Source organism: Syngnathus typhle, linkage group LG15, assembly GCF_033458585.1.
Source record: "Syngnathus typhle isolate RoL2023-S1 ecotype Sweden linkage group LG15, RoL_Styp_1.0, whole genome shotgun sequence".
Lineage (NCBI taxonomy): Eukaryota > Metazoa > Chordata > Actinopteri > Syngnathiformes > Syngnathidae > Syngnathus > Syngnathus typhle.
The window spans coordinates 9,401,892-9,419,957 of NC_083752.1; the positions used below are offsets into that span (position 1 = coordinate 9,401,892).

Here is an 18,066-nt window from a genome sequence, read left to right on the forward strand (position 1 = left end):
CTCTGAAAGATATTGTAAATGACAAGACCAAAACTCACTTGTTTTAATAACAGACAAATTTGCATTACTTATAACTCCTGTTTCAAATGTTCATGAGGCAAAAATAATTTTAAACTCATGTCAATGTAAGGTGTTTCAAACAGTTTGTTCAATGTTATCTGACTCTTCAGATATGATTGAATGGCAGAATTTCTGTTTTTAGAGTTGTTCACATCTGCCTGAATGGCTTATATTTGGTTATTTTGTCATTTGTCAATTGTGACAATGAAGTTTGTTTTATAACAGTGTGTATTTGCATGAAATTTCTGTCGTTAAAAAATGTCTGAAAAAACGATTGGCCCCCGGTCCCTTTCACTTTATTGAATCTGGCTCTCCTTGCAAAAAGTTTGGACACCCCTGGTGTACAATGACTGCATGCCCAAGACATCTTGACCACTTAACCACCACATGGAGGTTCGGGGTTGTTCGAGTTTTAGGAATACCACTTTACAAGCGCTCTCTTCTCGTTCTGCAAAACTCGACGGTCATGGCCATTGGCTACAAGGCGGCCAATGAGCAACGTTGGATCAAGAAGCCCCGCCTTTTCCGATGAGTATCCAATGGCGTGCAGAGTTTGCAAATTGGTCCCGACTACCGCCTCCCTTTGTTTTAACGTTTCTTTCTGCTCGGGAATCGTATGGAGGTCTTTCGCGACGACAAATAAAGTTTTAGTCGGCGCGTTGTCGATGCAGGAATGGAACGTGCGTCTCCATGAAACGCTGCAATTAAGCGCCAGCCAGTTTGCAACGAGTCAACCCGGCTAACGTCCTCTAGGTAGCCAGCTAGCGGCGAGCTGCGTTAGCTCGTGTTTTGTTCATTGACCGAGACAGGTCGGCTAAAAGAAGAGTTGCAGACCGTTGGTCAACATGACGTCTGCTTCTGCGAAGGTAAATGAGCAATTGGGCAACAGGGGTCGTCAGTGGGCCGACGTATTGGAAGTGCCTTTCAAACGCAAACAAGTATCTTGTCAAGGGTAAGACGGTCTTTTGAAAGCCACTTAAGATTTTGTCCTAAACCAGGAAGGTGACAAAAGCCTTCGAAATGGTCCATTCGCATCACGATTGTCAACAAAATGGTCCATTTGCATCGTAATTATAATAAAACTCGTTCACATAAATTGCATTTGCATCCCGTTGTAGAAAAATTTGAGTTGACGTGATAAAAGTCAACAAAGTTGCGTTCTCATTGTAATTGCTCATAAAATGTTTCATTCACAACGTAGCTGTTAACGAGATGCATTACCATCATAAGTGTTCCTAAACAATGCTGCATTCACAAAATTGTCAACAAATGTTCCAAATTAGCAATGCGCTCACTTTGCAACATTTGGCAAAATTCACAACAAAGTTGACAAAAAGTTGCATTTGCATCACTATTGTTTACGTAACGTTTCACGGGCAACACAATCTGTGATAAAGTTGCACAACGGTCGGTGAGATGCGGCTTTTCTCCTCCCCGTGCTTTCCAAATGATACCTTTGTGTGATTGTTGTATAATTGTGGTGCAGGTAGGCGAGATCTTCTCGGCGGCGGGCGCCGCTTTCAGCAAACTGGGCGAGCTGACCATGCAGCTGCACCCGGTGTCCGACAGCAGCCCCGCGGGGTAAGCCCAGCTGCTGATGCTATGCTGCGTTAAGCTAAAACCAGTTGAATTAAATGCCACCTATGTTCAGGGCCAAATGGACAGAGACGGAGATCGAGATGCTGCGGGTGGCTGTGCGGCGTTTTGGGGATGATCTCAACAGCATCAGCAGCGTGATTAAAGATCGCACCGTGTATGTGTGCTCAATAGGGGTGTAAATCGCGGGTTTTGTCACGATACCATATCATATCGATACAAAGAAGCACGATACGATATTTGCCGATATCTTAAAGCCTGCTGTGATTCATTCACGATACATCACGATATAGTGCTCTACGATCGATTTTTTTTTTTTTTTTTAAATAAAAAATATAGAACAATATCCTGATTTATAAAAGGTCATACGCAAAATCAACAAGGTACTGCAAACTCTTTATTTAGGAAATTAGAAGAGTATTGTAGTATACAAAGTGCTTATTTTAACACTGAACTTTGATGTCGTGTTTTTCCTTTAAATGTGCGGCGAGATTTGTGGTCCCTGAATATTTGATCACCGGATGGCAGGATTTACAAACTGCACGTGTCTTGTCCGTTGAGCCATCTTTTCTTTGGAATCCAAAGTGCTTCCAAACGAATGACTCGAAGCCTAAAGGGGAGCAAATTTCCTCGTCTTTTTGGACACTAGCCGTAGCACCAGCCCAGGAGCCGGGTACTAGTTGTCGACTCCCCTTTCACGTGCCTGCTCTGCTCACAACGCAACACGCCGCGCATTGCGCCCGGAAAGAGGAAGCAAGCAACAATTAAGTGGATTTAAAAAAAAAGTCGCGTCTAATGTCCGAGGTCAAACACGGCGATATAAATCGATGTTTACGTTTAGCATCGATGCCATTAAATCGTAGAGCATTATATGGATTAATCGATGTGTATCAATGAATCGTTACACCCCTAGTGCTCAATGCTGTCGCAGTCGAGTCCATTGGCCAGGCCGATGCAGATTCCTTCCAGACTTTATAGCAAAACATGCTTCCACACCTTTTTAATCTGTTGATGTCCTAAAAAAAAAGTGGTCCTAGTCAGGTACTGCTTAGCCACATGCACTATTAATTGATCAACTGTGATGGGACGCTGTGACTTACAAAGCTAAAATTAATGTTAGTATTTATTAACATGGTACGCCTGTGTCAATGCACCAATGAGTCGATATTTGTATACCAAAAAATGCAGTGGAATCAATAGGAGAGATGCTCCTTTTTGTTTTCAAAAAAGGACATTTTGATGAGATGAATTTTTGTGGGACGGCAGCGCGCAGATCAAGAGCACGGTCAAGAGGAAGTTGTACGAGGACAGCAGGGTACCCCTCGCCGTCGATTCGCTCAAGAAGAGCGTCAAGAAGGTGGCCGCCCCCCCTACTCTGCCCACCGCTGTGCCCGCATCCTCCCCGCAGGTCGTCGTGGCGACAGGAATGCAAAGTGCCACCTCCCTGGCCCCGCCCATCAAGAAGCAGAAAACGGCAGGTACGTCTCTCATCCTCAAAAATGCCTGATTTTTTTGTTTTTTTCCAACAAATTGCTGCATTTCGCAATTGTTCGAATCAGAAACTTAAAATTCATTTGTGTCCAAATCAAAATGTTGTTTGGGGCACAATTGTCAAGGAAATGCTGTCATTTGCTCCTTCTGGGCAAAGATTGCAAAAGCTCTCGCTGTTTTGCTAGCACTCAATTTTTTCCGCTGTCATCAGACGTGACGCTGAGCGCCCTCAACGACTCAGACGTCAACAGTGACTTGGTGGACATGGATGGACTCGGCAAGAAGCTCAATTTCGACCAAGGTAGGCTTCAGCCTACTCATGAAATGCATCACATTTTGCCTCCTTCCAAAACAGATAGCCATCTGAGTCCTGCTTGGAACAAAAGTCATTTGGTTGTTTTTTTCCATTGGCGTCATGGAAACAGAGCAGACTCGGCTTTGGTGGCTCAACATACATTTTTTTGTGCTTCTCCCCAGAAAATCTCAACCTGGACTCCAGTCTCATCATCAACCCCGGAGACCTCCCGCTGCTCTCTCGCTGACCGGCGCCACCTGCAGGTTCTGAGCTAACGTTTAGTTGGAAGGAAGGAGGAAAAGTCCCTGAATCACAATGACAAAAATTTCAAGTCAGAATTTCTACCCGCTTTGCCCCTAGTATCTTCAAACCTGACCACCTTGGCGACTACCACGTAGCTTTCCAAATTGTCACTTTTCACTCCGCCTGTTTTGACATGAGCGCACGCACAGCAATCCTTTCAGCAGACAATGAGCGACACAAAATGATCCAAACTTTGAGTTGCATAAAAATATTTTATTCCTCACAGACAATTTTCTTCTCTTTGTGCGTCGCCTTCATCAAGTCAGTTTTTATTTGCACAAACTTGTCTTGCGTCCTACAACCTTCGCGTGCGAACGCCAAACGTTGCTTCGAATCCGGCCGCGAGCCAACTGAAATCCGGGGTGGGGGTGGGCTCCTGCTGGCTTTTGGCTCCAGCGTCTTTGGCTTGAGAAACTTGCAGGCGGAAGAGAGTCTAACTGCAAACCAACGTGAAAGGAGACAATTTTATTTTCTTAGCCCAACTTCACTTTGCTCTTAAAAACAATGACTTGTTTATTGGGGTGGGTAGTGGGAGGTACACAAAAAAGTTATGTTTGGTGAATAGGTGAAAACAAAATCAGCCTATAAATGTTCCTGGTCCCATAAAGTTTGAGAACCGTTGCTGTACACAGTAACACTCTCGTGGGAAACACCAAAATCAAAATGCCGCCACTGCGACCAGGCCATTGTCAAGCAATCAGGTTGCAGCATACAAAAATCGGAGCTCCTGGTCACGATTTGTGGTGGAAAGGGAAACTGGGGTACTTTGGAAACATTCCAAACTGGAAAAATTCACAGAATTTGGAATCCGACTCAAGATGGCGACTGAGCCCGAAGGCGCTCCCAAATTGGCTCAGTCCGCCCACCTAACTGGACCTCGTCGTCACCGCAGTGGGACTTGCGTGGCGGTGAGGGTGGACTCAACGTGTCGAGTGAGTGGTGAAATTGGGTGGGGATAACTGAGGACCTCCACTGGCAGCGGAGTCTGCAGCTGAGGCGCTGCAGGCAAAGACAAAGCGAGGAGTAATAATAGTGAACATTCACTTGAAAGCCTGTTTATTGTGAGGGAAGGCATGTTCTAGAATCTAGATCAGGGGTCACCAACTCCGGTCCTCAAGGGCGCCAATCCAGCCTGTTTTAGGTGCAGCCCTACAACAACACACCTGATTCAAATGATCAGCTCATCAGCAAGCTCGATTAAGGCTGATTATTTGAATCAGGTGTGTTGCAGGGTGGATACATCTAAAACAGGCTGGATTGGCGCCCTTGAGGACCGGAGTTGGTGACCCCTGATCTAGATCATGAAAATCCAATCGATAAAAATCGGCAAGGCCACAAAACATGTTTTGAAGAGTTTTATGTGCGCTGTAAACACACAACTCATTTTAATCACTTGAATCGCCACCGTTGGCTTTTTGACATTAGCCTTTGGTTTTGGCTTGCAATGTTACCACTAGCAAAACCAAATTTACCTTTAGGTGTTAGCACCAACTCGTAAGTTGCCGGAAGTAGCTTGCAATGTTACTTCCGGCATTCGGGCTAACAAACCATTAGCAAACGTTAGCATCTAACATGGGAACGCACGAAACCAAACAAAGCGAGGAATCGTCTTGTGATTGGGTATCACCTGAGTGCATATCTGCTGTGGTGGGCGGGGTCTAACACTCCAGTCACAAAAAGTTTCTTGGGGGGACCGTCTGACTCTGCCCCTCCTAAGAGACGACATAGAGAGAGGACATTGACGACTCGCGTTGACATCAATGCAGTCCTACCTTGACTCAGGAGTGGCGTCGCGAGCAAGCTCGTAACCCCGCCCGCTGGTATATCCAATTGATTATCAAGCAATGTTTCCAAAGTAGTAATCATTTTCCATCCATCCATTTTCTATACCGCTTGTCCCCAAGGGCATGCTGGAGCGTATCCCAGCAGTCATCGGGCAGTAGGCGGGTGACACCCTGAATCGGTTCAGCCAATCGCAGGGCACACAGAGACGAACAACTATCCGCACTCGTACTCACACCTCGGGGCAATTTTGAGTGCTCAATCGGCCTACCGTGCATGTTCTTGGGATCTGGGAGGAAACCGGAGTGCCCGGAGAAAACCCACGCGGGCACGGGGAGAACATGCAAACTCCACACAGGGAGGGCCGGAGGTGGAATCGCACATGGACACTCCTATGAGGCAGACGTGCACCCCTTTGATCATTTTGAAAAGTCAAAAGATAATCGGTCTGGTTTCACAAAGGATGACACATTGAGCATCGTTCAGAGCCTCAAATTCTGAGAATTTGGACAATTTTCAGGGCTCGAAGCTTATTTTTTGCCCAAGTTGCCCTCGGGCAAGTTGGAGAAAATTTTACTTGCCCGAAACAAAATTTTACTTGCCCGAATTTTTTTGGAGTGGATTTTTACTTGCCCGACACGGAAACAAGCTCTGCTGGTGCGGAGGCGCAGAAGAGCCAGGGACGGGTGAGGGAGCATGCATTTAATTACGAAGAGCTTTGCCGTTATCAATGTATTGCAGACTTACACGAGAAACTAACCGCTCCCTAGAAAACAAAATGTCGGACCAGAAGCGGCAGAAGTTGCGAGAAATTATGCACAAAATCGTCTTTTTACAGCTTGAAAACATGGTATTATGGCAGGGCAAGTGAGGAAAAATTCTACTTGCCCGTCTGCCATCGCTACTTGCCCCGGGCAATCGGGCAATCGTTAGTTTCGAGCCCTGAATTTTACATTACACGAGGTCTCAAAACGATGATCAAAATAGTTTTCAGCCGATGTGATAGCCAAATTAAGTCCCTGTCAAAAGTCTTTGTTTTGGGTCTCTGTGTTTAAGGGGTGTAGCGTCAGGAGTGACATTACGAGCTGGAGTGGGTCAGCGTGGCCGCGCTTAGCAAAGAAACCCGAATGTCCACTTGTTTCAGGCGGCTGATTAAATTCATCCATCCATCCATCCATCCATCCATTTTCTGTACCGCTTAGTCCCCACTGGGGTCGCGGGCGTGCTGGAGCCTATCCCAGCCATCATCGGGCAGTAGGCGGGGGACACCCTGAACCGGTTGCCAGCCAATCGCAGGGCACACAGAGACAAACAACCATTTGCACTCGCACTCACACCTAGGGAGAATTTGGAGAGTTCAATCGGCCTACCAAGCATGTTTTTGGGATGTGGGAGGAAACCGGAGTGCCCGGAGAAAACCCACGCGGGCCCGGGGAGAACATGCAAACTCCACACAGGGAGGGCCGGAGGTGGAATCGAACCCGCACCCTCCTAACTGTGAGGCTGACGTGCTACCCAAGTGCTCCACCGAGCCGCCTGATTAAATTCAAGTCAAAACAAATTTGCCAGTCAGACAGTCGCTCTCCCTCCCAAGTGGTCCATCTTGATGACGAAAACTACAATTTGTGGGTTAGAGCAGTGGGCCGGTACCGGTCCGTGGGTCACTTGGTACCGGGCCGCCAAGCCTCACAGAATTATTTATTTTTTTATCGCGATCAATTAATTCTGGTCAAGACACTCGTCCCGGTCACGTGACATGTTTCCCCAGTCGAGCCCGCAAAGATAATATGTGGCGACAGGCTAACTAACCAGGCAATGAAGCATTCAAAACTGCTTCAACACATGGAGACCAAGCATCCTGCAATAAAAGACAAACCTTAATCACGTCGGGTGTCATTGTCTCCGATTGCGTCTAGATGGGACCGGCTCGTCTCTGAGAAACAAACTCAGTGCTCCCACTAATTCAATGTAATGGTGAGTTTTATTTTTGTCATTTGTACTTGTTTTTATGTCAGTCGTATCATTTTATTTCATCGTAAATATATATTTATTATAAATGTATTTATATATTTATTATAAATGTATTATTTATTTATTTATTTATATAAATGTGTTATTTATTTATATAAATGCCGGTCCGCGAAAATATTTCTGACATGTCACCGGTCCGTGGCGCAAAAGGTTGGGGACCACTGGGTTAGAGCACTCCTGAATCAAGATAGCATTATGTCAAAGAGTCGGGTGGACTGAAAACATCCAAACCTTTTCGTTTGAGCGGCGTTAAGGCGGGCCATCTGATGCTTGCTCCGCCCCCAGCTCTGCTGGACAAGTTGGGAGACAACACACAGAGCGGCAGCGAGTTACACAGTCAAGTGGAATAAAGAACGTTTGCAAAATTCAAGGTAGGAAGAGAGCGAGAGAGGTCGGGAGCAGCTGAGTGAGCCATCGTAGGCTGACCTCCTAGTGGGACTCGGCGAAGAGTTTGGCGTCACGCCGCTTTCCTGGCAGCCGAACCACTGAAGATGACACAAACACAAACGTGAGTGCCGGCGTCGACACGCCGCACCGCCGTAAAGGCAAACGCCACCTCGGCCGGCGGCTGCTGTTGCCAGTGGCTGTCAGACGGAGCCGGAAACTGACGGGGAACTCTGGAAGGCAAACGGCAAGTGTGAACGTGAGTGGCCGCAAATGGGTGGAGGCGTCTGGGGTGTGGCCACCTGAGTCTGTGAGGTGGGGTCCCTTGGAGTAATGCCTCCATGTTGTCCTCCTGCGCACAAACGTCCTGTTTACTGGTGGCGGATGGACGCACACAAAATGAAAGCTTGCAGTCACGGAAGTCAAATAGTGCACAAGCCAGTCCGAGCAAATTTTGCTTTTTGGGTTCTTCCACCATTCAGGATTCATCTCATTTCTCCTAATACCAAACAAACTTTTTTGAAGAGAGTGGTCAGAAATGTTGTGAGCTATAGCATCAAAGTGCCCATCAGCAAAGATGAATTTTCTACCATGAAGCCCCTGAATAGGTAAAAACAATCCTAATAATCTGAAATGATTGGCCCAGCCCCAGTGTGCAATGGAAAAACTGACCTGTGACGGACAGCTGCAATTGACAGAAACTCGCCTTTGTCGCAGCGAGAACACAGGACTGGAAGCCGCCATCCGTTCACTGATGGACACAAACACTGGTATTGGCAACATGCAAAGTGACCTTAAGAGCTAATGTTGGAGTTAACGCCAGCTGCTACAAAGTAAAGAGACTGTTCACTTGTTATTGCTTGAAGGTGTACAGAGACCCGCCTCAAGTCCATACGACTACATGTCTTTAAAAAAACAACAACGGGAATGTTCACAGACTCATCCTTTTCTGATTCATTTAGCAATTTCTAATTTACATAGCAATGGGCTCATTACAGCCTGCAGTACCACTAACCTGACACTTGTAATCATGGGGGCGCTGATGGACCTGCGTAGACCCCCGGCAGCTGCGCCTGCGCACTGGTCTACTTCCATCCGCTCCATCGCGCCTGGCGCCAACAGGGGGCGGCGATCAGAGCCGATCCGCGCAGCCTCCCAGGCGACCGAGGGCTCTACTCGAGCCCGCTAAAAGCCCGACCTGCAGGCCTCGCTCACTGAGAGCCGCCGCTTGAGCGCCAGTCCGAAAGGGGACGCAGCCCTTGCTCTACCGCATCACCCCCTCCTTTAAAAATGATAAAACTCGACGACCAGGTTCCGATCCGACGACGATTCCGAGCCACAGTTAAAATCCGCAACGACGCCAGAAGACTGTCAAATCCCGCAAAAAAAAGTTGTGTCGGGAAATGAGGTCCAAAAGTCAGCAGGACGGGTCCGACTTTGTCCTGCAGTCGGCACGCATTTGTCTCACTTTGGAAGAGGCGGAGGGGCGCTTGGCCACGGCGCTGATCAGTGTCGCCAAGCCGCCACGAACCGGGCCAAGGGTTCCGTCCCCCGGGCGCAGACGATCGGGCGAGCCGCCCTACGCGCGCCCGACGCACTTCCTCAACATGTTGGACGGGTTCGCGACCGCACGCAACTTTGACGCAACACTTGGACGGAAGTTAAGGCAAGCCATCAGCCCTCTCCTGTGGTCGCGTGCGAAATTGCAACATTTGACACATTCTTTTTTATTTTTTGCACTTCGGTCAAATTTCTGGCCCTAATCCTCTTCCGTAGAATCCTGTGACCCCTCGATTTTTTTCCTTCACTGGCCCTAATCCTCTTCCGTAGTTTTCAACTTCCGCAATGCGTGCGTGTTGTCTATGATCGCGACGGGAAAGAGAAGCAAAAGAGGACACCAGCAGCATCCTTGACCTTTCACCCCTTTGCCACGCGGAACCTCATGTCACGTGTTTTAGTGCTTTCACGTTCAGCCAGCAGACCCTTTGGATGGCGCCTGTACGAGTGTTGTGCGTTCACGGCTACCGACAGAATGGCGCCTCGTTCCGGGAGAAGACTGGTGCCCTGAGGAAGCTCCTCAAGAACAAGGCTGAATTGGTTTACGTGAACGCGCCGCACTTGCTGGTCCAAGGCGAAGGTAAGCTAAATCGAGGTAATCGCCCTTCAAAGTTAGGCTAGCCGGTGTTACACGTCAACTTGCTCCCAAGTTATCTTGCTCCCCATCTCGCGTTACGACTGTTAGGGTAAAGCGAGTTGCGAAGTTTTGTGTTTCGCGACTGCAGATTCGTCACAAGCGACATGGAACTTGCCTGATTGCAAAACTGTTCAAATTCTCAATTAAAACGTTGAACGAAACGTCTCGGTTACATGTCCGACTGGCTGCAAGAAATAGCAAACACTAAAGAAGAAAAAGAAAAAAAAAACAGTCATCAGCGGGATTTGAACCCGTAAAGAAATAAAGGACAGCTCACTTTGCACCGCCTTAACTGCTGTGCTATCGTATACTCACTGCTACTGGAACAAATTATCTTTAATATTGCCAAAACTGTTGATCTGATGCCTTGTGTTTACCCGCCCATGTTAACTGGCTCCTCGGAAACAACTTGACATGGTCGCGTTCCCAGGCTTCACGCCAACCTCGCAGCAGGGCATCATGCATTTGTTACATGATCAACTTTCTAGGCACATAACGAATGGGTCCAAGCACTAAAACAGCGGTGTTATATTGATCGGTTTTGCGTATTAATAGGAGTGTGGAGAGAACAGAATTTTACAAATGGTTGACTGTCATGGGACGCGCGGAGGGTGAGCGGTGCGATAACAAAAGTTTACCACTGAAAAGGTGGTAAACTTGCACAGACCCCCAGCCAAGTTATATTTATTGTTCTGTTAAGTTTGATAGCAGAGCAATCTTTGCACAATGTTGGCATTCAAAAGTCCTCCAGTAAATACGAGACGCAAAGATGACAGAAGGCGCAGTTTATTCGGTGGCCACAGGTTGGCGCACTATGCTTCCCAGCTGAAACACGTCAGTTCCGTGACCGAATGCTTTACTATTTAGTAAATTAGGTTTTTCCTTAAACTGAATTGAAATCCTGTTAACAACTATCACCGTTATGAAGAAGGATAATGATAGTGTATTGTACAACAAAACGATAAGACAGTCAAAGAGACTGTCAAGAATTAATTGGTATTACTCATTCACCCACTGGCGTAGCCAAGCCGGGGCGAGCCGGAGCGGCGCCTCGGTTAGGACTCCCTGCGCCCCGGTTGAAAAAAATCGAGCTTTTTCGATTCTTCATTTTCGTGTCGTTTTTTTTCTTTCGGTCTTGCACGAATGTGCTTGGGCTATTCTATGTGCGCGATGTTATCCATTCATCGTTTGCCTCCCGGACCCGGATGTTGTTTTAGCGATCAGCGAACGGCGTGGGTGATGTTCGATTTTCGAGTGAAAAGCTGTCAGTGACTCGTTGCACCTCACGAGTCTACCGTAAAAGACCAAGGAGATTGTTGTGGACTTCCGGAAGGGGCACACCTAACCCTGCCGCTGACCATCGACGGTGCTGTGGTGGAGAGAGTGAGCAGCGCTAAGTTCCTGGGGGTGCACATCAGTGAGGATCTCTCCTGGTCCACCAACACCGCATCACTGGCAAAGAAAGCCCAGCGCCGCCTGTACTTCCTGCGGAAACTCAGGCGAGCGAGCGCTCCTCCGGCCGTCGTGACTACATTTTACCGCGGCACCATTGAGAGCGTCCTCTCCAGCTGTATTGCTGTTTGGGGTGGCGGCTGCACTGACTACAACTTGAAGGCCCTGCAGCGCATAGTGAACACGGCTGGTAAGATTATTGGTGCTTCGCTCCCCTCCTTGAAGGACATTTACACCTCCCATCTCACCCGCAAGGCGGCCACGATTGTGAGTGATGTGAGTCACCCCGCTCACTCTTTGTTCGAGCTTCTGCCCTCTGGGAAGAGGTACAGAAGCCTGCGCTCCCGCACCACCAGACTCTCAAACAGGTTCATACTCCAGGCTGTTAGGATCCTGAACTCGCTTCCCCGTTCTGCGTAGCGTCCTGTACTTTTACTGTCTGTATGCACACTGGCTCTTATTTGTTGTGTTATCTGTTTATTTATTATTTATTATTACTCTTATTATTTATTGTTTGTGCCTTCTTGGTTTTTATATTGCGTCGTTTACTTGTATGTCTATCGTGTAATATGTCTTGTCACCGTGGGATAGAGAAAACGTAATTTCGATCTCTTTGTGTGTCTCGGCATGTGAAGAAGTTGACAATAAAGCAGACTTTGACTTTGACTTTGAAAATCTCAATATAGTGTTTCGGAAGTATCCTATTCCCGTCATTGTTTCAGCCCTGCAATCAACTCTGTTGGTCAGTGTGTGAATTTGCCTTCAGCGTATAAGAAGAGTACAGTGGTCCCTCTACTAACAAGCTTAATTACTTCCGCAATCGGGTATGTAAGTAGAAACGTTTGTAAGTATAAGCAAGGTTTCCCATAGGAATCACTGTAAAAGCAGATAATGCACGCTGGACTATCCCAAAAGTCACACTTTTTGCCCTACGTGTAAAACACACAGAAAACCAAAACAACAGCTTTATTTCTGCTTTTTCAAACTTTTATAAAAAAAAGAAAATGTCACTTTATTCTTGACCTCCTAACATTGCTTAGGGAAGGGGATATCTGTTACCGTTTTTTTCCGTGTATAGTGCGCAAAATTTAACTAATTTATTGTCCTAAAATCTGGGGTGCGCATTATACATGGGTACAAAAAATTTTTTAATTGTTTTTTATTTATTTATTTTATTTTATTTTTTTTTTTTAAGTCCCAATGATCGTCACACACGTAGGGAGGCAATGGGTCCCATTTTTATAGTCTTTGGTATGGTCTTAACTAGGCTGGATGTAATTTTTTTCCGACTGCCCGTAAACGCACCACCGCGCTCCGTGCGCGCACGGGACAGCAAACGAGCAGGTGATCAAGCAAGTGTCTGATACGAGAGCATTGCGGTCGCATGGAGCGTGTTTGAAGTGAACAGCAGAGAAGAAAGGCAAAGTGTTGTGAAATAAAATGCACAGAACGGATGCGCAAGACACGTCAGCTATATAAAGAGCGAGAGTTGTTCTCTTCCTATTAGTTTCAATTCACAGTTTAATTAGCAGTTTCAATCAGCAAATAACAAAATGCGTATTACAGGTAATATTTTATTTCACAACACTTTGCCTTGTTCCTTTGGTCTCTGCTGTTCATCCTAAAACACAAAGGCGCTCTTTAAGCAATGCGACAGTGAGCGCCCGGCGCGCTGCGGTTGCGCGACCGCACCAAATTAAGCTCCCTGCGCAGTGCGCACTGAGGTCCACTTAAATTTTAGAAAGTACATCAGGACTTTAAAAATATCTTCTAAATTTCAGCGACGGCTCTGTCACAATAATCAACCAGCGCGGTGCAGTTGGGCGGTCGGCGGCGCGCTACGGTTGAGCGTTCTCTCGCGCGCTCTCTCTCTCGCTCGCTCTCGCACACACGCAAACGGGATATCATACGGAGGCCGCCATTACAGATGCGCAGAACGGATGCGCAAGACACGTCAGCTATATAAAGAGCGAGAGTTCAGTTCTCTACCTAAATCCGTATTACAGGTAATATTTTATTTCACAACACTTTGCCTTGTTCCTTTCTTCTCTGCTGTTCACTTCAAACACGCTCCATGCGACCGCAATGCTCTCGTATCAGACGCTTGCTCGATCACCTGCTCGTTTGCTGTCCCGTGCGCGCACGGAGCGCGGTGGTGCGTTTACGGGCAGTCGGAGAAATCAACGCCAACAAAAAAAATTACATCCAGCCTAGTTAAGACCATACCAAAGACTATAAAAATGGGACCCATTGCCTCCCTGCGTGTGTGACGATCATTGGGACTTAAAAAAAAAAAAAAAAATTTTTTTTTTTTTTAAATTCATAAAAATTGGGTGCGTATTATACATGGGTACAAGCTTTTTTCCAGCATCAGCATGCCATTTTTAGGGGTGCGTACTATACATGGGGGTGCACTATACACGGAAAAAAACGGTACTTTCTACACATGTTAAAAAAAAATACCCATGAGAAGAAAGAAAAAGTCAGGCTAATAAATTATTGTATCCTTCCACATAGTCTAGGCAAGGTGCACGCTCACGTAATCATCATTACTTTTTGGTTAAATTAATGAGTTTTCCGACTCCGTGAGTGGTCATTGAACGTATTTTGCTCAAAACGCGTGTGAAAAAGAAAGGAAAGGAAAACAACCGAGCAAGCTTCTAAAGATGAAAATTGACAAACAACAAAAAGTGTGTTCTTCATGTTTTTTGAAAATAAGCTGGTACTGTCTGCTGCATGGCAACTGTTTCCGCCTTTCACTCAGTGCGTGCGCACTCCTGCAGCAGGGGATACCAACTTTGGCACAACACCAGCCAAGCTCCTTTATGATTTTGAGTTTCTGTCGATAGTCTTAGGCGACATAACGCACCGAGACAAACAGAGAATGGTAGACCAAAAGAGACAAGGCTGGGGGGTCATTTCGGAAGTCGAAAACTGGTTCGTAAGTTGATGCAAAAAAATAGCGGGACTCTGGTTCGAATCTCGAAAAGATTGTAAGTATAGGCGTTCGTAAGTAGAGGTACCACTGTATTCAATTCATCTTTTTGCCGATAGGCATCAATGTACGGTTGTTGGTCTGCTGTTGGGGACTACGTAATGTAATTGAGCGTTTTTTGCACAGTTTTGACACTATAGTCAGTAAAAGTCACTACACAGTGGTCTGAGATTGAAATTCCTGCTAAGAAATCATTTGATATGCTTTTTAATTGTTGGTGTGATTTTTTTTCTCTCTCAAAACAACATGTCTACTTTCATGCTCAAGAGGGCGACGGCACTGACGGGAATCCGTACGCCCGAGGCTGGTGGTTCTCGGACCCTGTGGCCCGGACTTTCAGCGCCCAGCAGCCTTGTGAACGGGGCGCAGGCCTGGACGAGAGCGTGGCGGCGCTGAGACAGGCGGTGCGGCGGGACGGACCGTTCGACGGCGTGTTGGGCTTCAGCCAAGGCGCCGCTCTGGTGGCCATGCTGTGTGCGCTGCAGGAGTCCAACGCCGAGCCGGACTTCGCCTTTCGCTTCGCCATCCTGGTGGCCGGCTTCCGCAGCGCCTGCGCGCAACACCTCGGGTCAGGCTGGCAAAATGTTTGCAGGCAGGGGCTGGCGAGGGTCGTGGCCTAAACAATGTCGCACTCTGTCTGTCCTCAGGTTCTACTCCAGCCCGCTCCAGATGCCATCAATGCACGTGTTCGGCCTGGAGGACGGTGTGATACCCGCCAACATGAGCCGAGATCTCCTCTCCATCTTCCGAGAGCCGTATGTGCTCACGCACACCGGCAGACATTTTGTCCCAGCCGCCTCCGCTCATAAGCAAAGTTACCAGAACTTTCTGGAGCGCTTCCAGTGACGAGGGACACACAATAAGTGCATTAAATGATTGGAACTCTAATTTCCCCTATGTCCTCTTTGACAGCACCAATGTCCAAAATGACACTGGGTCTGTTTGTGTGTATGTTCTGTCCCGGAACAGTAAGCCTTCCCTGTGCTGTTAGTCATCACATGAGTTTTTAAGGCGGAGCTTATGTTGCGCCTCGTCCCTCAGAGCTCACCACTGCCCTGCCTGATTGCTGCCTTAAGTCTGACCTGGGTTGTTAATCTGGCTGTATACCTCCCCAAAAAGCAGAAGGAGCACAGCACGGCACCTTTGAGTGGACAAGTGGCTGCACTACAGCACGAAACGGCCTCACAGCTTGTGGCTGAAAAAGCAAACACGTTCAACAGCTACCTGTTGCATACTATTCACATTTGCTTAAAAAATGCAGAGGAACCCTGTAGAGCAGTGGTCCCCAACCACCGGGCCGCGGACCGGTACCGGTCCGTGGGTCACTTGGTATCGGGCCGCCAAGCCGCACAGAAAAGAAAAAAAAATTATCGACGATCAATTAATTCAGGTCAAGACACTCGTCCCGGTCACGTGACATGTTTCCCCAGTCAAGCCCGCAAAGCTAATATGTGGCGACACGCTAACTAACCAGGCAATGAAGCATTCAAAACTGCTTCAACACATGGAGACCAAGCATCCTGCAATAAAAGACAAACCTTAATCACTTCGGGTGTCATTGTCTCCGATTACGTCTAGATGGGACCGGCTCATTTCTGAGAAACAAACTCAGTGCTCCCACTAATTCAACGTAATGGTGAGTTTTATTTTTGTCATTTGTACTTGTTTTCTTGTCGTATCATTTTATTTCATTGTATTTATATATTTATTATAAATGTATTATTTATTTATTTATATAAATGTATTATTTATTTATATAAATGCCGGTCCGCAAAAATATTTCTGACATGTAACAGGTCCATGGCGCAAAAAAGGTTGGGGACCACCACTGCCGTAGGGTGGCAGCCTCCTTTTTGTGTACCTGTGACAGCCCCACCAAAGGAGGCGCGCAAGAGCACGTGGTGTGACGTTCGTCGTCGCCTTCTTCCTTTCTTGTTCTACGAATACACCTTGTCAAGCTGACAAACGAAAGAGGACAGTCACATACACGCTCCGATACAGCTTGACAGCTTTTTGCACCAAAACGATTTGGCGTTTGTCTATCAAAGGTTTAATCGAGGTAAGAATACACATTGCTTGCTTTCATACCAGGATAAATTGCACATCAAACACATGACCCGCATTTGAACTTGTCCTGCTATTTTTTCTTCAAATTCAGGTTTTCACCTAATTTTGGTATTTCAATCAACTTAAAACTTTAGAAATACTTTTTTATTGTTTATTTTTGCAGGAAAATATTAACACATCCCCTAGGACAGGGGCGGGCAAACTTTTTGACTCGCGGGCAGAACTGGGTTCTAAATTTGGACCGGAGGGCCGAACCAGGAGCAGATGGACGTAGTGTTTGTGTGAAGTAATATAAGCGACCTGTAAAGGTCATTGCAAACAAATGCATTTTTTAACAGCATTATAAAAAAAAAAAAAATGAACTAAAAAACTGCTACCAGTGATTCTCATACGACTTTGTGGTGTGCAAGGACTGGAGTCGGAGGCGGAGTGACAAATGACGGTGCCAACGGCAGTTGTTTTAATGACATTTATAATTAGCTTCATTCAACCACGGGCTGACTCTTTTCCCCTCGAGATCCTAACACACTAAACCAAACAGGAAACTCCCACACGTGTAAACCATCCCACCGGAACTCGGCAACGTGAACTTTGGTTCCGGGTGAATTATGTCACCCCACTACACAAGCCCCCCCAGAATTCACCCATAGTCAAAATCTCCACGCCGGAAAGGAACGACAGCCCGACCACAGCGGGTGTAGGTGGCAGGGGCTGGCAGGGGGTCAAGGGTAGGGGGCGCCGTGGGAAAGACCGCTGGGCTGGACGGTCGCGTTGTCGGTCGGGCAGGCGGGAGCTCGGTCAGGTCGGAGGGGCGAGGCGCTGGGGGGCGTCCGCGGCGTGGGGCCTGCGCCAATTCCAATGTCCGGGAAACATCCACGTGGGCAGGCTTAATCCTATCAACCGAGATAGTCTCAGGCCTACCGCCGACGTCCACGACCATGCTCTTACCCCCGTGCTGCAAGACCTTAAAAGGCCCGTCGTAAGGCGGACGCAACGGTCCGCGGTGGGCGTCGCGGCGGATGAACACAAAACCCGCCGAGCGTAGGTCGGTGGGCACCCGGGAAACGGGGGTACCGTGCTGTGACGTGGGGACAGGTGTGAACGTCCTGGCAACTTCCAGCAGGGAGGACCGCTGCCCGGCCGCCGACCAAGGCGTTGTGGTGTCCGGAATGAAGTCCCCAGGAACTCGTAGTACCTGGCCGTAGACGAGCGCAGCAGACGAGGACTGCAGGTCCTCCTTAGGGGCCGTCCTGAGGCCCAGCATGACCCAGGGAAGTCTGTCCACCCAGTTGCCATCCACCAGACTGGCGCGCAGAGCAGCCTTCATGGAGCGGTGGAACCGCTCGCACAGCCCGTTAGCCTGGGGGTGATATGCGGTGGTGCGGTGCAGCTTAACCCTTAAGTCTCTAGCAACCA

The 18,066-nt window shown here is 47.7% G+C and overlaps 3 protein-coding genes across 12 annotated transcripts; 2 read left to right on the top strand and 1 right to left on the bottom strand.

Moving 5' to 3' along the window:
* The first annotated feature begins 597 nt into the window (after positions 1-597).
* On the top strand, positions 598-3,975 carry LOC133167828 (chromatin complexes subunit BAP18-like). Its single transcript, XM_061298807.1, has 6 exons — positions 598-926; positions 1,547-1,641; positions 1,712-1,813; positions 2,923-3,134; positions 3,359-3,448; positions 3,625-3,975. Exons 1-6 carry the CDS (start codon positions 906-908, stop codon positions 3,687-3,689), a joined length of 585 nt encoding a protein of 194 aa, XP_061154791.1. The 5' UTR covers positions 598-905; the 3' UTR covers positions 3,690-3,975.
* LOC133167826 (uncharacterized) lies at positions 3,944-9,717 on the bottom strand. 10 transcript variants are annotated; one of them, XR_009718108.1, is made up of 9 exons: positions 8,958-9,602; positions 8,615-8,693; positions 8,245-8,294; positions 8,115-8,175; positions 7,985-8,043; positions 7,790-7,848; positions 5,373-5,457; positions 4,612-4,744; positions 3,944-4,182 (listed from the first exon to the last, which is right to left on the bottom strand). XR_009718108.1 is itself a non-coding variant. In XM_061298804.1 (8 exons), exons 1-8 carry the CDS (start codon positions 9,044-9,046, stop codon positions 4,179-4,181), a joined length of 486 nt encoding a protein of 161 aa, XP_061154788.1. In that variant the 5' UTR covers positions 9,047-9,650; the 3' UTR covers positions 3,944-4,178. The 10 variants fall into 10 exon arrangements, 9 of the variants coding, with proteins under 9 accessions (XP_061154788.1, XP_061154784.1, XP_061154785.1 ...); XM_061298804.1 differs by lacking the exon at positions 4,612-4,744 and having other exon boundaries at positions 8,958-9,650; XM_061298800.1 differs by having other exon boundaries at positions 3,944-4,744; positions 8,958-9,597.
* Positions 9,718-9,762: 45 nt separating this feature from the next.
* ovca2 (OVCA2 serine hydrolase domain containing) lies at positions 9,763-15,471 on the top strand. Its single transcript, XM_061298797.1, has 3 exons — positions 9,763-10,079; positions 14,851-15,151; positions 15,231-15,471. The coding sequence occupies exons 1-3, from the start codon at positions 9,932-9,934 to the stop codon at positions 15,427-15,429; spliced, it is 648 nt and encodes a 215-aa protein (XP_061154781.1). The 5' UTR covers positions 9,763-9,931; the 3' UTR covers positions 15,430-15,471.
* Positions 15,472-18,066: the final 2,595 nt, after the last annotated feature.